Source organism: Terrapene carolina, unplaced genomic scaffold (genome assembly GCF_002925995.2).
Source record: "Terrapene carolina triunguis isolate 2854851 unplaced genomic scaffold, T_m_triunguis-2.0 Scaffold24396, whole genome shotgun sequence".
NCBI lineage: Eukaryota > Metazoa > Chordata > Testudines > Emydidae > Terrapene > Terrapene triunguis.
In genome coordinates this window covers 78,511-104,803 of record NW_020688747.1, presented here as the reverse complement: position 1 = coordinate 104,803, position 26,293 = coordinate 78,511, and the positions used below count along the sequence as shown (strand labels likewise).

Here is a 26,293-nt window from a genome sequence, read left to right as displayed (position 1 = left end):
TTCCCTGCCCCTATTCCAACTCCTTCCCCAATTCCCCGCCTCTTCCCACCTTATTCCCTGAGCGTGCCTCCCCCTCCTTCTAGGGAAATCGTAAGCGCCACCAAAAAGCTGTTTGGCAGTGGGAAGCGATGGCAGGTAGGCGGAGGAGTGGGGAATTGGCACGCTTGTGGGACAGGTGGGGGAGCAGGGGGAAAGGAGCTTGGCTGCCAGTGGAGTTGGCACCTATGGCGGGCTGCAGGAAATAACTCTTTGGGCTGCATGCGGCCTGTGGGCCGCGTGTTTGAGACCCCTACCTTAAAGCAAAATACCCTTGGGCTTCCACCCATACAGCCAAGTCAAGAATGTTGATCATCAGATAATAAAGTTCTACCAATACAGTCAGTTTCATAGTAGAGATGGCTGGCTTCAGAGTTGATTAACATAAGGTTATTATCCATTAAGCAGTTTATAGAGAGTTCTCCGGAAACTTAAGAGACGTACAGAAAATGATATTAATGCACCCAAGTTCCTTCTAATAATATTTCCTTTTCACGTATCAATTAACTGACAGGAATCGTTTGGTTACACTGTTAAGCTCTAACAAGCTATCGGTAAACATATACTACTAAAGTCACTAACTTCTATCAGTTCTTTAATAATACAAGTCTACATTTCAAAGCTGTAGCCTATCTAAAATGGAATAGTCCAAATTACCATTTACATATTTTTCTAATCTGTCTCTAAAAGGTGAATCTGGGTCAATAGACTGCAAGTTGCTTAACTCTTTCATGTGTCACACAACCCCTTTTGCAAGGGGGGGAGGGATAGCTCAATGGTTTGAGCATTGGCATTCTAAACCCACGGTTGTGAGTTTAATCCTTGAGGGGGCCACCTAGGGATCTGGGGCAAAATCAGTACTTGGTCCTGCTAGTGAAGGCAGGGGGCTGGACTCAATGACCTTTCAAGGTCCCTTCCAGTTCTAGGAGATAGGATATCTCCATTAATTTAAAAATTTAAGGCCTGGGGCTGTTTGGTTTAGCAATCATGTGACCCGAAAAGGAGAAACTGGTAACAGAGTGCGCCCAAGGGGGAGCTCTGGCAATGGTCTCCTGAAGCAATTGGAGTGTCTGGGGCAGCTGAGCCAAAGCTAGCCAAAGGGCCTTTGTGCTTGGTGTGGATGTTTCCACTCCCAGAAAGTGGGCATAGAAACCCAGAGCCAGAGGCAGGGCCTGAAAAGTGCTGTGACCCAAAAGCACATGGCTCTTGTGTGTGGGCTACAAACACACTTGGCTGGTGAGTGTCCTGCTGCATGAGCTTGAGCGGGTCTGTGACAGTAAACCTGGAGCTGCTACAAAGATGTGAAAGGGGAGTCGGCCTGGCCAGGAAAGTGCCACAAGATATTTTCAAATGTGTCTCCTCTGCGGTCTGTGTTTCCCCAAGTGCTCTCTTTCCAGAACTGATCGATCCGGTTTTCTCTGAAGGAGAAATGTTTCTGGAACACACAGTGCCTGTTTGCAATCAGGGAGACAGTTTGTGTCTTCCTTGGAAAGTGCTCCCCAGAACGGCAGAGACAGGGAGTCCCTGTTCTAGAGGGTATCGTCCCATCTCTCTCTCTCTCTCTCTCTCTCTCCTGGTGCATTCACGTCCAGCTCTATCTTACCTTTGTAACTCACCCACACACATACGTGCCTCCCTCTTCCTGTCACTTCTAAGTCCCTGGCCATTACCAACTAGCAGCCTGCAGCTGTGGTAGCCTATAGTCTAGTCTACTTGCTTCCCTACATAGCTTTTCTTATACATTTCTTATTTCCTACTGGGTTTGGCTATTTGTTTTATTAATAAGTTTACAGATTTATATTATAGTATATTTCACCTGTAACACAAGGGACCTGGAGGTCACATCCTGTATGTTGAGCTAAAGCAGATAGCATATATGAAAAGGTGTGGGGAAAAGTGCAGCCAGAACCTTGTGTTGAAGTTGTGGAGGAGTAGGAATAGGGTCTGCAACCTTGTGCATTGTAGATTGGCATGTACCATGGTCTGCCTCATGCTGCAAAATGGGCAGGCATCTGGAATGGGGGTGAACTGGGCCACGTACATGCCGTGCTTATGACTCCATGAAGGATCCACCAACCGATAGCCCTGGTGGGCAATGGGACCGGGGTGGAGTACTTTCTGGACCACCGGGGCTCCTCACCCTCCAAAGGTGGTACTAGGTCCTGCAACTTGGTATCAGGGTATATGAGGTACTGAAGCGTGTAAAGCATGATCATGTAAAGTTGTTCCCTTTGAAGAATTCAGAAATGAACTGGCGGCAGGGTTTGCAGCCCGTTTGGGACATGAAAGGGAAGGGATCGCGGGGACTCATGGGACAGGAGCCCAATCGAGAATTCCAGAGGTCCTGGGATGAGGCATTGATGGGGAGCATCCTCTTGTAGGACACGTTCAAGGAAAACCCGAGCACTAGGCAATACGGTGGCCACACCTGCTGGAGTATGCGCAGGAGGATCTGAAGTGTGAAGCGCCCCAGGCGAGCTCTGAGATGAAAGAGGCCATCTTGGCCACTAAATGGTGCACCGAGAACTGGTCTGGCCGAATGCTGGAGGAATAAGTCGAGGCAAGATGGAAACAAAATAAATACATGAGGTCCAACCAGGAGTGGTGCAACTGATCTACCTCCACTTGGATATAGGTAAAGGAGGAATTGTCATCCGGGTGTTGGTTGCACAAGACATCAACCAGAGAGTGATGATTGACAATCTCTCTGAGGATGCCTGCAGCAGTCTGGCTGCTCTCGATCGCTGAGCGATTCTGGTCCTCAAAGATGGTATTAAAATCCCCACCCAGGTCTAGGCATTAGTGAAGACCCAAGGTGCCAAGGACGGCAGACGCCTGTTGTTAGAAACACACCCACTCTGAGTCTGCATTCGGTAGGTAGACTTTGAACAGATTCAATATCAGCCGCTCCAAACAGGCCTGGAGGTGCAACAGGCAACTTGGTATGACCTCTTCAACTCCCAGCATCTCAGGCTGTAGGTCGGGGGAGAACAGTGTGGCCACCCCAGCAGAATGAGCGCTGGGGTGTGGGATTTGGTAGTAAACCCATGATGATCCTCTGGCTGGGCCGCTGTTATGACCCTGTGGCCCACGGAGATGGGCAAAGAGGGAGAGGACCACTGGTGCTGCATCTGTACCGATGGTGCTGTGCAACCCGTCTCTACCTCCAGAAAGGTTAAGGAAGGTGTAGGTAAGAGAGCAGCCCCTAAAACGTAAGGAAGGGGAGACAAAAAAAAGCCCCCTGAGGTTCGCTCAAGGAGAGGGGAAATGAGACAACCCCTGGGCAGCAGCGATATAGAATATAGAGAGGACAAAAATGAGTAGGGCTTCACTATCCCCTCCCTCCCCAGATCCTGCCTCCACTCTGTGCCCTCGGCTAAGGCTTAGGGCAGCCTGAACTGAGGGCTTTTTCTGCTACTCCAGCCAGGGTGATCTGGGCTCTTCCCCTCCCCCAGCGACTCTTTCTGGGGCTGGAGGATTGAACTCCTGTCAGCTGAAGCAGAGGCAGCCTGGGCTCGGGGCTTCTGCTCCCTTCTGCCAAGCTGCTCCACATGAATCTTCATTAACAACTTAGATATTGGCATAGAAAGTTCGATTATTAAGTTTGCAGATAATACCAAACTGGGAGGGATTGCAACTGCTTTGGAGGTTAGGGTCATAATTCAAAATGATCTGGACAAATTGGAGAAATGGTCTGAGGTAAACAGGATGAAGTTTAGCAAAGACAAATGCAAAGTGCTCCACTTAGGAAGAAAAAATCAGTTTCACACATACAGAATGGGAAGAGACTGTCTAGGTAGGAGTACAGCAGAAAGGGATCTAGGGGTTATAGCTGACCACAAGCTAAATATGAGTCAACAGTGTGATGCTGTTGCAAAAAAAGCAAACATGATTCTGGGATGTATTAACAGGTGTGTTGTGAGCAAGACACGAGAAGTCATTCTTCTGCTCTACTCTGCGCTGGTTAGGCCTCAACTGCAGTATTGTGTCCAGTTCTGGGCACCGCATTTCAAGAAAGATGTGGTGAAACTTGAGAGGGTCCAGAGAAGAGCAACAAGAATGATTAAAGGTCTTGAGAACATGACTTATGAAGGAAGGCTGAAAGAATGGGGTCTGTTTAGTTTGGAAAAGAGAAGACTGAGAGGGGACATGATAGCAGTTTTCAGGTATCTAAAAGGGTGTCATAAGAAGGAGGGAGAAAACTTGTTCACCTTAGCCTCTAAGGATAGAACAAGAAGCAATGGGCTTAAACTGCAGCAAGGGAGGTTTAGGTTGGACATTAGGAAAAAGTTCCTAACTGTCAGGGTGGTTAAACACTGGAATAAACTGCCTAGGGAGGTTGTGGAATCTCCATCTCTGGAGATATTTAAGAGTAGATTAGATAAATGTCTCATCAGGGATGGTCTAGACAGTATTTGGTCCTGCCATGAGGGCAGGGGACTGGACTCGATGAGCTCTCGAGGTCCCTTCCAGTCCTAGAATCTATGAATCTATAAACCATGTGAGGATTGCTATGTTCTGTTCATTCCCTCTGAAACACCTGGCACTGGGCACTGTCAGAAGACAGGCTACTGGGCTACGTGGGCGATTGCTTTTACCCAGTATGGCTATTTCTTCTTCTTATTTAGACCCCAGATGTATCTGCCGCCTGTTGTATCACACTATACCCCATTCCTCTCCGAGAGCTGAGATAGATCCCAGGAGTCCTGATGAGGTCTCTATCTCTACAGAGTTAGTAACAAAGTAAGAATATATATTAAAATGTTAACACAAACCAGTGCCCCTTAAGTGACTTGCCATAAGATGTGAGAACATATTGGTTTTAGAGATGACTGGGTCACAGCTGACAAGGGGAGGGGAAGACAGGAGCAAGTGACAGGGGCTGGGCCTTGGGGAGAAGACACGCAGCAGTGTCGAGGGTTGACAGAAGAAATGAGGCAAAAGTGTAATTTCAGGGATCCAGCTACCAGCAATTAGAAAGGTGGCAACCCAGTGTAGTGTACATAGACTGACTCCCCAGTTCATCGCATTGACACAGCACAGTAAGGACAGGAAAGGGTTTAATGTTTCTCTGTCTGTCCAGGAAGTGATTCAGGGAAGAGGCCCCAGTACCATGCACCAGCCAGCTCTGCACAGAGCTCAATCTGAGAGCCAGAGCACAAGGAGAAAACATTTACATCTCTTTATGAGTAAAGAGCTGGAACAGCCTGCCCCGGATTTGCTTGGTCCTCACCCCATAAATGATGGGATGCAGCATGGGGGGGACAAGCAGGTACACAGTGGCAATGAGAACGCGTAAATGCAGTGGCACATTGAGGCCAAACCGCTGCGTGAGAGACGAGAAGAAATCTGGGATGTACAAAGCTGAGATGGCACAAAGATGAGAGATGCAGGTCCCAAAAGTCTTGAGCCGGGCATCCTTTGTGGGGAGGCGGAAGATGGCCCGGAGGATCAGAATATAGGACACGGCAATAAAAAACACATCCATTCCGATTACAGAGAAAAGATCAAAAAGACCATAGTAACTACTGATGCGGATGTCAGTGCAGGACAGGTTCACCACAGCTATATGCCGGCAATAGCAGTGGGGGATGATGTTGGTTCTGCAATATGGCCACCGGCTCGCCAGGAAGGGATAGGGTAATGCGAGTATGCCATTGCGCAGCACCACGGCCAGGCCTATCTTGGCCACAACAGAGTTTGTCAGGATTGTGGAATATCTCAGAGGATTACAGATGGCTACGTAGCGATCAAAAGCCAGGGCCACAAGGATTCCAGACTCCATCTCCGAGAAGCAGTAAATGAAGTACATCTGGGTGAGGCAGGCACTGAAACTGATCTCCCTGGAATTGAACCAGAAGATGCTCAGCATTTTGGGTACAGTGGATGTGGACATGACCAGGTCGGTGATGGCCAGCATGCAGAGGAAATAGAACATTGGCCCATGGAGGCTCGGCTCCGTCTTCACGATGAACAGGATAGTGAAGTTCCCCAACACGGCTATGACGTAAATAGCACAGAAGGGAATGGAGATCCAGATATGGGCTGACTCTAGGCCAGGAATGCCAAGTAGAATGAAGGTGGAGGGGTTGGTGAAATCGGTTCTGTTGTAATCTGACATCGAGTAGGGGAGAAGGTGTACAACTCTGAGGCACAAGGGTTTCTCCTGCATATACAGTATGTTCCCCTGACTTTCTGTGTCTTCCCAGGGTCTCGGGTGATGGTTGCAGTAGAAATGCCTGAATAGAGAGACAACATTAATATGAGATACTACATGCATTAGTGGAGACTGTTCTCATGGGAGAAGGATTCTGATCACTCTTTACACACTACAAAATTACATTTTGATAATTCAGAGACAATAACTGTGGACAACAACCCTACTAAATCCAATTCCATATTTTGTGGTGCTCCCTGTGTTAATAATTCCTACATATTGTTGTGGGGGAACCTTCAGAGGCCCCAGCAGGAGACACAAATGCGGATACTGGTTATTCATCATTATTCCTTAATGCAATGAGAGCCAGGATAGGGAATCAATTCTGTAGGAAGTTTTCCCATTCATCCAGTTGCTTGAAATCTGAGAGTGGAAAAAACAAACTTTTGGGAAGACATGTGCTGGGAGAAACATCCCAACTTGAGCATACCTCATGGAAAAGATCTGTGCACCATTAATAGCAACTGAAGAGAAACACCTGCTCATTCGCAGCAGTGGACAAAAACAAAAGCAATGTTCAGATCACTAAGATATGGGATGGAGAATAACAGGTTCAGGATATTTGTTCAGTTTTGGTTACCGAGTATCTATTAAGGATATAGCAGATATAAAAGGGATTTCCAAGACAGGCTTTGAGAAGGGGGAGCGGGGAGGCGGGGATGCCATATGCAAACATGTAGAAAAGTCTGGGACTCTTTAGTTTACACAAGAGACAAAGAAGAGAGCATATGATTTAGGAGAGGAAAATAAAAAATGAAACTGAATTACATTCAAATGGCCAGTTCCCAACCAGTACTATTTATAGACACTTAGAACTCCAAGAGGACTAATTCCCCAAAGCTGAGGATAATTGTCAGCAAAACTGACTGGGAGGAAAAATTTAGACAGAAAAATATGAATGAAAATTGGTAGGTCTTTGATAACAGTTTATTAGATAGCAGAAGAATCATAATTAGACTGCCAACAAAGTAAACAACTTTGGGGGAAAACACAGTTCAGTGATAAAGTGAAGGCAGATATTGGGGTGGGGAAGCAATAATAAAAAATAGGAAAAATGGAAAATAGATAGCCAAAAATAGAAATCGGAAGTTATGAAAATTGATAAGGGATGTTAAGACATCAGGGAAAACTCCATGTTTGGCAGGGCTATGGATCAAAAAAAGGATGTTATTAAGTATGTTAACAACAAGAGAAATCCTAGAAAAGTTTTATGTCAATTCCTGTGTTAAATGTAAAGTGTTAAAAAATAAAGGGAAAGGTTTTTTTTTATAAAAGAATTGACAAGGTTAAGAAACAATGGGAAAGCTTTAATGGGATTAGTTCAAGAAAAAGTCTAGAAATGTAAGTAATGCCAGTTACCAACAGGGTTTATGCAAAACAGGTCTTATCAAATAAACCTGATTTCATCCTTTTCTGAGAGTACACATTGGTTGATCAAGAGAAGCATGCAGATGCAGCTCACCTTGATTTCTCAGAGGCATTTGATTTAGTAGGGGAAAATATTGAGTTAAAAACATGAACACTCTTCAATATCAGTAGTGAACATGTAAAATGGACTGAAAACTGGCTAACTGATGGATCTCAGAAAGCTGTTGTTAATAGGTCTTCGTCAGGGAATGGGGGTTTGTAGTGGGGTTCTGCAGGATCAATTCTAGGCCCGATGCTATTCAATATTTTCATCAATGATCTGGAAGGAAATAGAAAATCACCGCAGCTAAAATTTGCAGCTGACCCAAAGATTCAATGAGGAGCACAGGGCAGGCATACTAATTGATATGGTGCATTGGTAAGAGGGGCCCATGCAAAAAAAAACATTTTAATACAGTCAAATGCAAAATTATCCTCTCAGAACAGGGAATGCAGGCCCGACCCACAGACTACAGCACTGTATTACGAAATGCAAGGACACTGAAAAGGATTTAGGGGTCCTTGTGGATAACCAACTCATCGTGAACTGCCAGTGTGATGATGTAGCATAAAGGGATGATGTGGTCCTCGGCTGCATAAACAGGGGAGTGGTGAGTTGGAGCAGGGGAAGCATTTTACCTCTGCACATGGAATTGGTGAAACAAACTGCATCCAGTTCTGGGGTCCACATTTGAAAAAAGATGTTGAAAGTGGAGACATAAAAGGCCACAAAAGAGCCACTTGGAGAGGGGGCAGAAAAGAGCCACAAAAATGATTGGAGGATAGAGAAATAGGCAGACGATTAGACTTGAAGATGTATATCCCTTTAACTTATCAAAAAGATGATCAAGCAGAGACTTTCATGTGGAGAAAATCATGGGTAGTAATGGGCTCTGTAATCTACGAGAGAAAAGCAAGACCGAAGGGCTGAAAGCTGAAGCCAGGTAAATTCCAGCTAGAAATTAGGGCCAAATATTTAGCACTTAGGGTGATTAACCATTGGGACACACTTCGAAGGGAAGTGTTGGATACTCCAATTCTCCATGTTGGCAGATCCAGACTGGATGATTTTTTCTGGAAGATCTGCTTGACAGGTTGTTTACACTTAAAATGCTACAGCGGTGCTGCCGTAGCACTTCACTATAGATACTACTGACACAGATGGAAGGGGTTCTCACCACAGCACAGGTAATCCCCGAGAGGTGGTAGCTAGGTTGATGGAAGAATTCATCTCATGCTGTGTACACCAGGACACAGATTATCCAACAAGTTGTTGGAATGTATTGGAGACAATTTTTTGTTCCAGAAGCTGGAGTAAGCTACTAGGAGAGAGGCTGTTCTAGACTTGATTTTGACAAAGGAGGAGGAACTGGTTGAGAATTTGAAAGTGGAAGGCAGTTTGGGGGAAAGTAATCATGAAATGATAGAGTTCATGATTCTAAGGAATGGTAGGAGGGAAAACAGCAAAATAAAGACAATAGATTTCAAGAAGACAGATTTTAGCAAACTCAAGGAGTTGGTAGGTAAGATCTCATGGGAAGCAAGTCTAAGGGGAAAAACAACAGAAGACAGCTGGCAGTTTTTCGGAAACATTATTAAGGGCACAAGAGAAAACTATCCCACTGCATAGGAAAGATAGAATGTATGGCAAGAGACGACAATGACTTAACCAGGAGATCTTCAATGATCTGAAAACAAAAAAGGACCAAGCTGAATTGTTTTTTGAAAGTTTCAGGCATAACAGTTCAGCTGACTTCTCGAATGAAGCTAGGAGAAAGTATGTGTTACTCATGTTGAACAATTGTTCTAGTGAGGAGCCCTAGCACCTCTAATCTTTCCAGCAGATAAAAGTCAGGTAACAGCCCCTGTCCCCCTGCCCCATTAACAGACAGAGCCCTAAAATGCAAGAGGAGAGGGTGACAGTGTCTGTGTATAAGCACACAGCTGGCTCCTGATGTCTCTACTCAGTTGTTGCTCCAAGGGGAGATTTGACTCACTGGGGCCTGAGCGAAGTATAGGCCGTGCTCTCAGAATTTGCCCTTCTATTACACATCTACTAACATCTTTCATCCTGAAGGATTCACTGTGCCACTGAAATGCACCACCTCTGGTGCAGGGGTACACACAAAAGAGTGACATTTTGACCAGTGATTCTTTGGCAACTCAGCAATTATGGCAAGGGCCCTGGGATGTGTCATGGTTGTGCAGAGCAGAAAGGACCACAGACTTACTCTCTATCCCTCCATACCTACGTTACACTGGGTTTGTCGAGCAGGTGAGCTCCTCAGCAAGAGATGGGTACCTGTGAATTCTGAGACGGAAGTGTCCTCCCTGGGAATCCCCCTCAGGTAGCCGTGTCCCACACCTCTCTCACCCCAGCATCTGCAGCAGCATCCCATGCCGAGAGCTGACACGGGGGTGCGCACAGTTTATAATATAGCTCTGTGTATTCCCAGGGGGGTTCGCTCAGCCTGTAGAGGAGAAGAGAGCATCTGAATGTAAACAAGCTATAGACAAGCATGTCTCCACTTCTGTGCTAACTATCCAGCTTTAGGAGTAAACAGTAATTAAGGGACCTTCCCAAAGGGAGATGAGAACTCCTGAGCTCTGTGCTGAGTCAGGGAGGAATTGTCTGTTTTGTGTATTTGTGTATATTTATAAAATGCAGTCGATTAGAAAGAAAATAAGGGATAATGCCTGGCTCTCCATAGGCTTTGGTACTGAGGGGAGACATGAGCACTTTCTAAGGCCATGTGGGGCTGTCGCTATGGTATCAGTGATCAATACATCTCTCTACCATGATACTGTGGAGCACCCTTCATTGAAGGGTTTTCAAAACGGAACAGACGTAGGCTATGTCCACACTTGCAGATGTAACGATCCGGGAGATAGCCTCCTCAGAGAGCGCTGAAGGGACAGGGCTGCTGTGCGTTCACACTGTCAGCTGCCAGCGCAATGGCATGGCCACACTTGCGGCACTTGCAGCCCTTGCAGCGGCATTCGGAGTGGTGCACTCTGGGCAGGTCTCCCAAAGAGCACCTCTTCCCCTTCAGCCATCGAGTTTTGTGGGAAGGGGACAGAGGGTCATGGGGCAACCTGGGTCCTGTCCTAATGCCCCATCGTGCATCAGTTCGCATCCCAGCAGTCCTTTTCCTTCCATCCGCATTTGGTGCCATCTTTCAACAGTTTTTGAACTGCATGCTCTGTCCACCTTTTGAGTCTTCGGAACCAGATCCTGAACTGTTGATGAATATGCTGATGGGTCTCACTAACGCCTCATGAATGGCAGTCCAGATACTCCTTAAATGGCAAAGTGAGGATGAGGAGTCCGATGAACATAAGAACATAAGAAAGGCCGTACCGGGTCAGACCAAAGGTCCATCTAGCCCAGTATCCTGTCTATCGACAGTGGCCAATGCCAGGTGCCCCAGAGGGAGTGAACCTAACAGGCAATGATCAAGTGATCTCTCTCCTGCCATCCATCTCCACCCTCTGACAGACAGAGGCTAGGGACACCATTCCTTACCCATCCTGGCTAATAGCCCTTAATGGACTTAACCACCATGAATTTATCCAGTTCTCTTTTAAATTCTGTTATAGTCCTAGCCTTCACAACCTTCTCAGGTAAGGAGTTCCACAAGTTGACTGTGCGCTGCGTAAAGAAGAACTTCCTTTTATTTGTTTTAAACCTGCTGCCTATTAATTTCATTTGAAGACCCCTAGTTCTTGTATTATGGGAATAAGTAAATAACTTTTCCTTACCCACTTTCTCCACATCACTCATTATTTTATATACCTCTATCTTATCCCCCCTTAGTCTCCTCTTTTCCAAGCTGTAGAGTCCTATCCTCTTTAATCTCTCCTCATATGGGACCCGTTCCAAACCCTTAATCATTTTAGTTGCCCTTTTCTGAAACTTTTCTAGTGCCAGTATATCTTTTCTGAGATGAGGAAACCACATCTGTACGCAATATTCGAGATGAGGGCGTACCATCGATTTATATAAGGGCAATAATATATTCTCAGTCTTATTCTCTATCCCCTTTTAATGATTCCTAACATCCTGTTTGCTTTTTTGACCGCCTCTGCACACTGCGTGGACATTTTCAGAGAACTATCCACGATGACTCCAAGATCTTTTTCCTGACTTGTTGTAGCTATATTAGCCCCCATCATATTGTATGTATATTTGGGGTTATTTTTCCCAATGTGCATTACTTAACATTTATCCACATAAATTTTCATTTGCCATTTTGTTGTCCAATCACTTAGTTTTGTGAGATCTTTTTGAAGTTCTTCACAGTCTGCTTTGGTCTTAACTATCTTTAGCAGTTTAATATCATCTGCAAACTTTGCCACCTCACTGTTTACCCCTTTCTGCAGATCATTTATGAATAAGTTGAATAGGATCGGTCCGAGGACTGACCCTTGGGGAACACCACTAGTTACCCCTCTCCATTCTGAGAATTTACCATTAATTCCTACCCCTTGTTCCCGGTCTTTTAACCATTCTCAATCCATGAAAGGACCTTCCCTTTTATCCCATGGCAACTTAATTTACATAAGAGCCTTTGGTGAGGGACCTTGTCAAAGGCTTTCTGGAAATCTAAGTACACTATGAAGTTGTTGACACATGTAGTTGAGACAACACGAGATTGCTTGTGGCATTCACGGACTTGCTGACCACAGTCGAACACCATTTTTGGGCTCAGGAAACAAGCACTGAGTGTTGGGATCATAGAATCATAAACTATCAGCGTTAGAAGGCACCTCAGGAGGTCATCTAGTCCAACCCCCTGCTAAAGCTGGACTAATCCCCAAGTAAATCATCCCAGCCAGGACTTTGTGAAGCCTGACCTTTCCGCCATCTCTCTAGATAACCCATTCCAGTGCTTTACCACCCTCCTAGTGAAATAGTGTTTCCTAATATCCAACCTAAACCTCCCCCACTTCAACTTGAGACCATTACTTCTTGTTCTGTCATCTGCTACCACTGAGAACAGTCTAGATCCATCCTCTTTGGAACCCCCTTTCAGGTAGTTGAAAGCAACTGTAAAATCCCCCCTCATTTTTCTCTTCTGCAGACTAAACAATCCCAGTTCCCTCAGCCTCTCCTCATAAATTATGTGCTCCATACCCCTAATAATTTTTGTTGCCGTCTGCTGGACTCTTTCCAATTTTTGCACATCCTTCTTGCAGTGTAGGGCCCAAAACTGGACACAGTACTCCAGATGAGGCCTCACCAATGCCGAAGAGAAGGGAATGATCACATCCCTCAATCTGCTGGCAATGCCCCTACTTATACAGCCCAAAATGACATTAGCCTTCTTGGCAACAAGGGCACACTGTTGACTCATATCCAAGTTCTCGTCCCCTAGGTCCTTTTCTGCAGAACTGCTGCCTAGCCACTCGGTCCCTAGTCTGTAACAGTACATGAGATTCTTCCGTCCTATGTGCAGGACTCTGCACTTGTCCTTGTTGAACCTCATCAGATTACTTTTCGCCCAATCCTCTAATTTGTCTAGGTCCCTCTGTATGCTATAGATACCCTCCAGCGTATCTATCACTCCTCCCAGTTTAGTGCCATCTGCAAACTTGCAGACGGTGCAATCCATGCCATCCTCCAGATCATTAATGAAGATTATATCACCATGCAAGTCTGGGATGATGATCAGTGGCTGCAGAACTTTTGTATGAAAAAAGCACTTGCATTGGACTGTGATGAGCTGGCCCCACCCTGTGATGCAAGGACAGGAGAATGAGAGCTGCCCTGATGATAGAGAAGTGCATGGTGACCTCACTGTGGAAGCTGCCTACTCCAAAGAGCTACCAATCAGTAGCTAACCAATTCAGAGTGGGGAAGTCGATCGTTGGACTCATGTTTATGCAAGTTTGCAGGGCCATTAATCACATCCTGCTCAGAAAAAAAAACTTGACTCTGGGCAATGTGTGTGACATTGTGAGTGGCTTTGCACAGATGGGTTCCCTAACTGTGGAGAGGCGATAAATGGCATGCACATTCCCATTCTGACACCAGACCACCTAGCCTCTGAATACATTAATAGGAAGGCGTATTTCTCTATGGTTCTACAGGCGCTTGTGGATGAACGTGGGCATTTCATGGACATTATGGATGATTTAGTTGGGAATTGGTCCTGCTTTGAGCAGGGGGTTGGACTAGATGACCTCCTGAGGTCCCTTCCAACCCTGATATTCTATGATTCTATGATTCTATGATTAATGCAGGTTGGTCCATAAAGATGCACAACACACAAATCTTTTGGAACACAGGCCTGTTCAGGAAGCTGCAAGCTGATCCTTTTTCCCGGAGAAGAAGATCACAGGAGGGGAAGTCGAAATGCCCATTGTGATCCTGGGAGACCCCACGTACCCCTTGATGCCGTGGCTCATGAAGTCATACATGGGGAGCCTTGACAGCAGCTCACTCAGGCATAGACCGCTGAGGCTCAGCACTTGGAGGCTGAATTTGAACAGCCAGAGAACAGGGCTATTAGAGGGCCCCAGCGCAGGGCTGTGAGGATCAGAATTGCCCTGAGGCAGCAATTCGTTGCTGAAAACCAGTCATGTTTGGTGCCATGCACGGGAGTGCAGTGGTCCCAGTGCTATGAGGTGTCTGTTATTACTCCATATGATGCACTGATTAGCAATGCCTGCGTCTTTTCTGCACTTTGCTTGCTTTCAATTAATGCAATAAAGAAGGCTTTCAAACAAAAAATGCTTTTATTAATATTTTAAAAAAGTTGGAGACACACTTGGGGTAATACATCTGTGCAGTGTGGGGGAAGAGTGGAGGAAGGTGGTGGTGGGGTGTCTGGAATCATTACAGATTTATGTATATACAGGTGTCACATGCAGCCTTGCTGTCTGGAGTGCCATGCAATGGGCTCTGCCCTTTATACAGGCTGAACTGCGGCTTTTCAGAAGTTAATATGCGGCTCCTTGTATAGGTTCCAACTCTGGGGCTGGAGCTACAGGCGCCAACTTTCCAGTGTGCCGAGGGGTGCTCACTGCTCAATCTCTGGCTCTGCTGCATGCCCTGCCCCCACTCCACCCCTTCTGCCCCCTCCCCTGAGCTTGCCATGCCCACGCTCCTCCCCCTCTCCCCCAGAGCTTCCTGCACTTCACGAAACAGCTGATTGGGAGGTGCGTGGAGGGAGCGGGAGGAGCTGATCGGTGGGCAGGAGGTGCTGGGAATGGCGGGCTGCTGATGTATTACTGTGGCTCTTTGCCAATGTACATTGGTAAATTCTGGCTCCTTCTCAGGCTCAGGTTCACCACCCCTGACATAGGGGCACAAGGGAAAGTGTTTTGGGAAAAGGACTGCAAGGGGGTGCAGGCGCAGAGCTGCTCCATATACAGCGTTACAAGTGCCTGAATGGAGTCTGCTTAGCCCTCACTAATGTTTAGGAGCCACTCCACAGTTTCTTGCCATCAATCTGCGCTCTCCTGACATGTACCCTCCTTTCACTGTCCCGGTCACTCGTGAATTTTTTGATTTTCAGCAAGGGACTTCTGCATAAACTCATGCAAAAGGTCCTCTTTGCTTGTCTGAGGCCACTGCCATTCGTCCAGCGGAAAGGAGGAGGACTGTGATACTCAGGTTGCATTTGTGAAGCCAAAATGCACCATTTTACAGAGGCACCATTGTTAACACTAGGCAGAGCAATGATACAGCTGATCACAAAGACAAGCACAATTCACTTACCCAGCAGAAACATAAACTGCCTGTCCCAAGGTGAGGCCAACTAAAACATTGGATTTTTGATCTCATCAGGGCTCCTGGAGGAATAGAGCAACATGTCCCGAGGAGACTGAAACCAAAGGGACAAACTCAAACCTGACAAAAATGGCCGGATCCCTGAAATTGACCTGGTGTTACCCAGGAACAGGAGAATAGAAAATATGGGTAACGAACCACCACTCTTAAGAAGGTCCCAGAGAACTAGTAGGGGTGTATTCTTAAACTTGAGATGAATCTGTTATTGATTCTAAGTTGTGTTTTAATGAATATTATCATGTTTAGTGTTAGAGAGCTTATTCCTTCACTCTCCCACTTCCCTGGTCCTTCTCGCATGAGCCAAGAGCAGCAATACCCGAAGTCCAAAGGTGCAAACAATTCGATGTTTATTGGGGTGAATTTCCAGCAAGCTTAAATCCAAGTTCCTTGTTCCTTATTTTTCAATCCCAACATACTTTCTGTTTGCCCCTAATTTATATAGTAATATTCTTAGCTATACCTTAACTAATCATTTTACTGAAATTTACCTAACCAATCCTAACATATTGTAACATGATTAGCTAACCAATTATATCCCACCACCTTAATTAGTTTACACCCAGAAAAATTAATTATACAGCAGACAGAAACAATCACAGAACCAGACAGAGACCATGCAAATAAACATACAAAACAATAGAGAAGTGAGGATTTCACAACTACATCTATACAGACATAAGGGTTTCCCAGCTGTGTCTACTGATAAGTGAGTTCTTACCAGACAGAAAACTATCAAACTAAATTTCCTTTTACATCTTCTAGGCTCTTCCCTTTCTCTGGAGGTGATAGATCAGATTACCTTCCTAACAGCCCCAGATTGTCTTATTTCAATGTGACTAGTTTGGAATGTGAGGATGTGACCGCACACTTCCCAGCTTATGGCTGCCTCTTAGCCAAAGACATTGGCCTAAGAACAGGGCCTCAGCCTGTCACAGTGAGAGAAGGCCCTTACACAGATTCTTTCTTTTATACCTCTGTAACTAGCTAAATGATAAACATACACCTAAATTCTTAAAGTATAGGCCTTTACAGACAGGCTTGAATATCTATATCCTAACATGGACATGGGATGTTAAATATGTTAAATGTTCTTTTCTTAATTGTTATTGTTTTTAAATAATATAATGCTTGTAAATCTCTCTATTATGTACAGTTGTCTCTATTCTTTATTGAACCTAAAGAGAATAGAAATACAAATAAGGTGCTTTGCATGTTCTGATCTTTTTTCTTGTTATCAGCAGGTTTAAAACAAATAAAAGGAAGTATTTCTTCACACAACACATAGTCAACCTGTGGAACTCCTTGCCATAGGATGTTTTGAAAGCCAATACTATGACAGATTTCAAAAAGAATTAGATTCCTCAAGGTGAAGCAGGCCTCTGGGTAAAGGGAGTGGGAGCAAGGATGCATATCCTTTTGCTAGCCAATTCCACTGGGGTGGTGCATAAGCCAGGAAAGTTACATGAAAGAGCAGGACCGTTGACCTCCTTACATCTGTTAGGAATTCTTAAAAGGACTCATTTTACTTTTCTCTTCTAAGGTGAAATTTTTACACGTCGAATATTTTGCTCTTTTGCTGTACTCAAGGCTCTTCAGATTTCTGCAGAAGTGTGTAATAATCTGCTCCCTTTGACTGACTGCGGATATGTCTACACCAGAGACCTTACAGTGGCACAGCTGTACCTCTGAAGATACACTGCTGTAAGCTCTCCCATATGGCCGTTTTAGGCCTATAGGAGAGAGCTCTCCTGCCCACATCACCAAACCACCCCAACCAAGCATTTCCTGCTCACGTAGCACTCAGCACACTGGCGGTTTTGTTGTTTTTTTCACACCCATGACTGAAAAAAGTTTTATTGACAAAAGTGTTTGTCATAAACATACAGCTAAGGGTAGCATAAAATCCCTCTTTACCCTGTAAAGGGTTAATTCCTCTTTTACCTGTAAAGGGTTAAGAAGCTCAGATAACCTAGGTGGCACCTGACCAAAAGGACCAATAAGGGGAGAAGATACTTTCAAATCTGTGGGGGAAGGTTTTTTGTCTGTGTCTCCAGGAGTCAACAAGGAAACAGGGCAGGGAAAATACATCTCCCTAAGCCATATCTGAACTAAGCATCTACTATTGCAGAAATAGTAAGTAATAGAAAGAAATGCATTAGATTATCTTTTGTTTTAGCTTGCGAATTTTCCCTGTGCTAAGAGGGAGGTTTATCCCTGTTTTTGTAACTTTAAAGTTTTGCCTAGAGGGGAAATCCTCTGTGTTTTTGAGTCTTTTGTTATTCTGTAAAGTACTTACCATCCCGATTTTACAGAGGTGATTCTTTTACTTTTCTTTAATTAAAATTCTTCTTTTAAGAATCCGATTCATTTTTCATTGTTCTTAAGATCCAAGGGTTTGGGTCTGTGTTCACCTGTACCAATTGCTGACGATATTATTCTCAAGCCTCCCCAGGAAAGGGAGTGTAGGGCTTGGGGGATTATTTTGGGGGAATAGGACTCCAAGTGGTCCTTTCCCTGATTCTTTATCTAAATCACTTGGTGGTGGCAGCATACGGTTCAAGGTGGAATTTGTGCCTTTGGAAAGTTTTAAGCTTAGGGGGTCTTTCATGCGGGTCACCATCTGCTGGTCTTCTTTCTCACCAAGCCCAGCTCTTGAATAGATCTATCTCAAAACTCTGTCTGGATCCCTTCCTGGAGACCAGTGCAGTACCTGAGAGTTTCAACTCCTTGGAGGTTTCCAGTTGTTCCCTCTCTTTGAGTCTCCTTTGTTCCTTCACCACAACCCTGTTATCTCTGCCCTCTCCTCCCGTCTCCCCTCTGGTACCATGGGTTGGGAATTCATAAGAAGTAGGCACAGTCTCCACTCTACGAAGGGAGGCATGATGAGAACTAAAGTAGAGTTACAAAAATTAATGGAGAGGCATGCACTCCCAGCTGTGTGTCTGGTGCAGCCATCACTCAATGGCCCATTCTCTTTAGTCCTAGTCTAGTTCCCCTGAATATGTGCTCTACTCTTAAAGGCCCAGGACATTCTTCTAAAAGCCAGGGCAGGGCTGTACATTTCAGTCCCACACAGCAGTCTATGTAACCACCCATTCTTAGAGCTGTTATCCCCCCATCTCCCCACTTGTCCCCTTTCTGTTTTGTAGCACACAGTAGCTGTCTCTTGTATTAATTTGATTTATAGGCTCCTTGGGGAAGGGCTTGTTTCTCCTTCTGCATTTGTACAAATTAGGTCATGTGAGGTGCCAAAGGAAAAGTTATGATTTGCTTCATGATTCTATTTGTTTGCTCTTGTGATAACTCCCACAAGGTTGTTTACATCTAATCTAGCCAGCAATTTGTGAATGGAATGTTCAAGTTGATGGCCCATCAATGAAAATAATGGGTCATGTAAGAAGCTCATTCCCACTTGATGGACCTTCTAGCTAGAATAGGTAATAGACCCTATTATGATTCATCGAAGCATGCAAGGGCATGTGGCCAGTTTATGTGATCCTTGACTCAATGTTGTGCCTGAAATTTTTGCCTAGCTGTACTATGCTCCATATGAGGATAGATTAATAAGACTGGGACATTTCAGCTTGGAAAAGAGATGACTGAGGAGATATATGATTGAGGTCTATAAAATCATGACTGGTGTAGAAAAAGAAGAAAAGGAAGTGCTATTTACTCCTTCTCGTAACACAAGATCTAAGGGTCACCAAATGAAATTAATAGGCAGCAGGTTTGAAACAAATAAAGCAGTCGGCTTTCCCCCATCTCCTAGTTTAAAAACTGCTCTACAACCTTTTTAATGTTAAGTGCCAGCAGTCTGGTGCCACTTTGGTTTAGGTGGAGCCCATCTCTCCTGTATAGGCTCCCCCCATCCCCAAAGTTTCCCCAGTTCCTAATGAATCTAAACCCCTCCTCTCTACACCATCGTTTCATCCATGCATTGAGACTCTGAAGCTCTGTCTGCCTACCAGTCCCTGTGCGTAGATCTGGGAGCATTTCTGAGAATGCCACCATAGAGGTCCTGGATTTCAGTCTCTTCCCTAGCAGCCTAAATTTGGCCTCCAGGATGTCTCTCTTACCCTTCCCTATGTCATTGGTACCTACATGTACCACGACCACCAGCTCCTCCCCAGCACTACACATAAGTCTGTCTAGATGCCTTGAGAGATCCGCAACCTTCGCACCAGGCAGGCAAGTCACCATACGGTTCTCCCGGTCGTCACAAACCCAGCTATCTATGTTTCTAATGATCGAATCTCCCATTACAGACACCTGCCTTTTCCTAGTGACTGGAGTTCCCTCCCCCGGAGAGGTAACCTCAGTGCAAGAGGATACCCTAACTCCTTCTGGAAGGAGGGTCCCAACTATGGGAAGTGTCATGGAAAAAGTCACCCACACATTGATTTTAGTTCACAGACTCAAGCCTGAGGCCAGTTTATTGCAGTACATACCAACGCATTGGGGTAGCAGTCCGAAAACTACTACCCTTAGCACAGTACGCAGGCTGCTTTTATTCCTTCAAACCGCAAGCATAGTACAAATAATACGTCATTTGCAAAAAATAAGAGTTGGGGTCTGTCCCCTTTCTCGGTACCTTCCTCATTATTTTTCCGAGAATTGGGTGCCTATTGGGTGGGGGGTTTCTTGGTGGTTTCTGCCATGGGTGGTACTTGGCATCAGTTGGAACGCTTTTCTCGTCAAGGTACATATTATTTTTCCGGGGTTTTACGGTTAAGGGCATAGGGGTTTATCACAGGACACCCAAAGAAGATATATGATTGGCTAGTTTGGCAGTTAGCTGGAACTACAGGAGAAGTTGACCTTTACTAGAAGCGATTTCTTCATATAAGCGGTTATAAGCGGTTATTATATTTCATAAAAAAGTGGTTATTATGTTGCTGAGGCCTTCCGCATTGTTCCCTCCCCCTCCCTCCTCTGGTCATAACCCTTGACCGAATTTGGCAGGGAATTGTACAGCTTAGTCTTGTTCAGGCCCTGGCCTGTACTGCCTCTTGTAAGGGCAATCAGTATACCGAGCCTCTGTCAGAGGGCCTGAATTTGGGCCTTCGGTGTTACTTTGGCTGTCATAAAGAAGGCCACCCAGTTCTTTTTCCCCACAGAAAGTTTCCCTCTGCCCCCGTTGACTTCTCTGCTTCCCTGGGCCTTTCATCCTCCTCAACAGCGCAGGGACTGTCTGACCGGAGGTGGAACAATTCTATAGTGTCCCAGAAAGCCTCATCAATATACCTCTCTACCTCCCTTAGCTCCTCCAGTTCCACTTCCCTGGACTCCAAATCCCGTACATGGTCTCTGAGGGCCAGGAGCTCCTTGCACCGAATGCACACATACATCACTTGCCCACAGGGCAGGTAATCATACATGCTGCACTCAGTGCAATAAACTTACACCAGTCAGACTTCTGACCTGGGCAAGACTATACACCTCTGGGATCCACAGCTGGGATCCTGGGGGAACTGTCTTCAGACTCTCAGTTGTTGGTTCATGAGTGGCTAGTGAAAGCATTCATGAAACTGCACTTGGGTATAACCCTGTCTGTGTATGGCTGTGTAAGTGCAAGACCGGTAGAGGATTACAGCTTGTCACAGCTTCATGTATGAGAGGGGGCCCAGATTGGTATGTCAGAGGGCTTAGAAATACCCCAATTCCAGCTTCCACCCCAGGGAAGTCAATCATACCCACCCAATGAACAGGCCCTGCTAGACCATGATTCTATTTCCTTCTTCTCATGTGCTCAGTTATGGATGGAAAGTTAGTGGTTATAGCAGGGAAGGCAGGACTCCTGGGTTCTCTCTGTCATTCTCTCTGTGACCTCGGCCAAGTCATGTTTACCATTTCCTCTGTTTACCTATCTGTATAATAGGAATGTTTTCATAATGACTTTCATTTGCTAGTTGTTTTCAAGATCCTTCAATGAAAGGTGCTGCACTGTATGATGATAGTTACTGAGGAGAATTACTGATCTCTGATACCGTAGTGATTGCCCTGTGTGTCTGCAGAATGTGTTCGTGTCTCCCCTCACCTTTCTCCAGATCTATCTGTCTACTATCTACACATTCCTGCTGGGTATTTACAGGGTGTCAGACCCTATGGAGAGCTAGGTGCTATGCCTAGCTTTCTTAATAATCAACTATAATTTTTAAATATACACAAATGTACAGAGCAGCCAATTCCTCTCTCATTCAGCACAGAGCACAACAGTTCTCATCTCCCTTTGGGAAGGTCCCTTAATTACTGTTTACTTCTAAAGCAGGATAAATAGCACAGAAACGGAGACAGGCTTGTCTCCAGCTTGTCTCAGAGGTCGCTTCTCCGCTAGAGGCTGAGCGAACTGCAATGGGATTGCACAGAGCTATATTATAAATGGTGCACACCCATGTGTCGGCTCTCGACGTGGGATGCTGATGCAGATGCTGGGGTGAGAGCGGTGTGGAACACGGCTACCTGAGGGGGATTCCCAGGGAAGATGCTTCCATTTCAGAATTCACAGGTACCCATCTCCTGCTGAGGCGCTCACCTGCTTAACAAACATGGTTCAACATGGACATAATAGGATAGAGTGTAAGTCTGTAGTCCTCTCTACTCTGCACAGCCATTAAACATCCCAGGGACCTTGCCACAGGGGATGAGTTTGCTCCAGTATCACTGGCCAAAATGTCATTCCTTCCTGAGCACCCCCTCCTGACACAGCTGATGGCCTCCAGCCCCGAGGTGGCTGCATTTCAGAAGCACAGGGGATCGTTCAGGTTTAAGGTGTTAGTAGATGTACTGAGGGCATGGCCTGTACTTTTACTCAGGCTCCACTGAGGCAAAACTGCCCTTTGTGTAAGAACTGTGTAAAGATCTCAGGATCCAGTTGTGTGTTAATGCACAGAGACTGTCACCTCCTCTTCTTGCATCTGAAAGCTCTGGCTGTTAACAGGAGTGGAGAGGTGGTGGGGTGGTGTTACCTGACTTTTACCTGCTGGAAAGCATGGAGGTACTAGGAATCCTAATTGAAATAAGCATAAGAATTATTCAACATAGGTAACGTATTTTCTCTCCTAGCTTTATTTGAGAAGTCGGCTGAACAGTTATGCCTGAATCTTTCAAAAAAACAACAACAACTATTCCGCTGGATGTAGATTCCCAGCATGGCAAATTTCAGTCGAAACACTTAAAGATTGGCAAACTTATAAGCAACCAAAAATCAGGTTTTCTAATTTAAGGTGTCAGACAGCCTTAACTAACATTGGTGCTACCACTGCAACCTACAATACCCAATCAATTTGTGAATCCCATTCAACTAAGCTGTTTGCTCCAATACTCATATAATGATAGAAGATAAAATTGGAAGAGAACTCAGGATGTCATCTAGTCCAAGTCCCTGCTCAAATCAGGACTAATGCCAACTAAATCATGTAGCCCAGTGGGCCAACTTACCTGTATTATATTCATTGCTTTGTTATTCTTCTTTATTATATTTAGTAGTAATGCAACGAACCTACAGGCTTTTATCCTGTAACATTTGGCTTTAATAGATAGTGTGAGGCTTGAGGCCTATAACCTTTGGTATAGATAAACTTAAGTAACTTATAAGTTATAGGGAACTGAAAGTAGCAATCTTACTGGGTCTGATCTTGCGACAAGAACCTGTTAATCCTCAAGTTACCATTATATATACCCAACTTTGGTCAGGCTACAATCATCCCACCCAGGGCTTTGTCAAGCTGAGCTTTAAAAACATATATGGATGGAAATTCCACCACCTCCTCAGATAACCCATTCCAGGGCTTCACCACCCTCCTAGTGAAATAGTGTTTCCTAATATCCAACCTAGACCTCCCCCAATGCAACTTGATATCATTACTCCTTGTTCTGTCATCTGCCACCACTGAGAACAGCCAAGCTCCATCCTCTTTGGAACCCGCCCTTCAGGTAGTTGAAGGCTGCTATCAAATCCCCCCTCTTTCTTCTCTTCTGAAGACTAAATAAGCCCCCCACAAAACTATTTCTTGAACATTTTCTACCTTTTCTGCATCATAAATAAGTCGACTTTTCCCTTTAGAAATTGCCCTGAACCTTTTATAGAATTTCTTTAGTTCTTTATCTTCTTAATAACCTCATTTTTCTGATCCTTAGCCCTAACAAGCATGGATTTTTCCCTGATGTGTTTAATGTCGCTTATCAATTTTCATAACTTCCAATTTGTATTGCTGGCTATTTACCCTTTCCCTCATGTATTATATATTGCTTTCCCCCTCCCCCTTGCCTCAAATTGTGGCCTTCCCTTTGCCACTGAACCTGGTTTTTAGCCAAACTGTCCACTTTCTTGACTGTGGAATCATGGCCATTTAGCTGTCTACTAAATCTTCTTAAAGAACTTCCAAGTTTCATTCCCATTTTTCTTTCTAAATGTTACCTCCCAATCAGTTTTCCTGATAATTTGCTTCAGCTTTCACGAATTAGCCCTTTTGTAGCATTCAGTCTCGATAGATATTATAGGTTGGGAACTGTTTCCTGTTTGTCCCTTTGAATGTAATCAGTTTGATTCTTTTATTTTGTTCTCCTCTATCATCGGCCTCCTTCTTTGTCTCTTCTCTAAACTAAGCAGTCCCGACTTTTCAGTCTGTCTGTTAATGGCAACCTCCCCCATTCTCACAGCCTGTCTCAGAAATCCCCTTTCTGTATGCTACACCATTTATAAAGACTGAGTGTCCAAAACTGAGCACATGTCCATCCCATTGCTTAGACATCCGAACATTGTCTTTGTTTTTGGCACTGCTGCGAATGAATAGGTGTTTCCATGGAGCTGCTATCAATGACATCCAGGTCTTTTCCCTGATGTGTGTTCTAGTTGTGATGTTTCTCCCTGGCATGTGTCTTGCCAAAACTTTAGTTTTCTTACACTCTCAGATTTTGAGCAACCGGCTGAATGGGGAACTCTCTACAGCATGGATTCTCTAGCTTTGGTTTCATTGCATTAAGGAACAATGATGAATAATCAGTATTTATACTTCTGTTTTCTTCTGACCAGGACACGTAGGAATTATTGATGCATGGAGCAGCATCAAATATGGAATTAGCATTGTTCAGGTCAATTGTTCATAATTCATTTCTCTGAATAATGAAAATGTCATTTTTCAATACCTAAAGAGAGACCAAGATGCTTCACCCATGAGAACATCCACCAGAAGTGCATGTAGCGTCTCATATTTACATTGTCTCTCCATCCAGGCATTTCTACTGTGATCATCACCCTAGATCCTGGGCACATAGAAGAAGTCAGGGGAAGAGACACCATTCTACCACACATATAGGAGACACTATTCTCCCTCAGAGTTGAACACTGTCTCCCCGCCTCCATGTCAGATTCCAACACAACCGATTTCATCAACCCCTCCAGCTTCATCCTGCTGGGCATTCCTGGCCTGGAAACGGTCCATGTCTGGATCTCCATCCCCTTCTGCACCATGTACGCCATAGCCCTCTTGGGGAATTTCACCATCCTATTCATTGTGAAGAGGGAGCCGAGCTTCCATGTGCCCATGTACTATTTCATCAGCATGCTGGCCGTAATGGACCTGTTACTGACTACATCCACCCTGCCCCAAATGATGGACATCTACTGGTTCAATTCCAGGGAGATTGATTTCAGAGCCTGTCTCACCCAGATGTACTTCATTCACTGCTTCTCAGCGATGGAGTCTGGGATCTTCATGGCCATGGCTTTTGATCGCTACATGGCCATCTGCGATCCCCTGAGACATTCCACCACACTAACAAACTCTGTGGTGGCCAAGATCGGCCTGGCAGTGGTGCTGCATGGTGGCATGCTTGCACTGCCCTTTCCCTTGCTGGTGAGTTGGTGGCCATATTGCAGAACCAACATCATCCCCCACACATACTGCGAGCACATGGCCGTGGTGAAGCTAGCCTGCGCTGACATCCGCATCAGTAGTTACTATGGCCTCTTTGTGGCATTCTCTGTGAGCGGACTGGATGTGTTTTTTATTGCTACGTCGTATACTCAGATCATCAGGGTCATATTCAGTCTCCGCACAAAGGACACTCGGCTCAAGACTTTTGGGACCTGCGGCTCCCATCTCTGTGCCATCTTAGCCTTTTACATACCACGTCTTTTCTCCTTTCTCATGCACCGGTTTGGCCACAATGTGCCCCTGCATTTCCATGTTCTCATTGCTAACATGTACCTCCTGGTGCCCCCTATGCTACACCTCATCATCTACGGGGTGAGGACCAAAGAGATCCAGGATAGACTGCTTCGGCTCTTTACTTATAAAGGGAGCTAAAGTTTTCTCTTTTGAGCTGGCTGATGACATGGTGTTGAGTTCTCTTCCCTGAATCACTGACTGGACAAAGTGACATTAAACCCTTTTGTGGCCTTACTGTGCTGTGTCGGCATGACAAACTGGGGAATCTGTCTGTGTACAACTCCTTAACTCAGAGGGTTACTATCTTTCCAGTTGCTGGAAACTGGACCCAGGAGGCTCTGCCTTCTCTCCTGACTCTTCCCCAAGACCCCATCACTGTTGCTCCCTCTTCTCATCCCTCTGTCACTCTCTGGATCATCTCCACCTCTCTCCCCCACCACTCCAGTGGGGCTTCTTCTGCTCCAGGTTTGGAGGGGCTGCTGCAGCCTGAGAAGGAGCCTGCAGTCAGTGTAGCAAGAAACCTGGTGACAGGGCAATCAGGAGCAGAGAGGGAAGCCATGAAGGCATATAAAAGCATCTGAGGGTTGTGAGGCAGGCAGGTGAGGCTGTGCATCATACAGTTTATGGGCACTAAAGCTCAGCTAAAAAGTTCTGAGGGAAGGTAGA

At 45.3% G+C, this 26,293-nt stretch overlaps 2 protein-coding genes across 2 annotated transcripts; one reads left to right on the top strand and one right to left on the bottom strand.

Moving 5' to 3' along the window:
• Positions 1-5,209: 5,209 nt before the first annotated feature.
• LOC113408805 (olfactory receptor 52E4-like) lies at positions 5,210-6,157 on the bottom strand. The gene has a single exon (XM_026662212.1). The coding sequence runs from the start codon at positions 6,155-6,157 to the stop codon at positions 5,210-5,212; it is 948 nt and encodes a 315-aa protein (XP_026517997.1).
• An 18,660-nt stretch (positions 6,158-24,817) lies between these two features.
• On the top strand, positions 24,818-25,765 carry LOC112109383 (olfactory receptor 52R1-like). Its single transcript, XM_024203882.1, has one exon. It carries the CDS (start codon positions 24,818-24,820, stop codon positions 25,763-25,765), a length of 948 nt encoding a protein of 315 aa, XP_024059650.1.
• Positions 25,766-26,293: the final 528 nt, after the last annotated feature.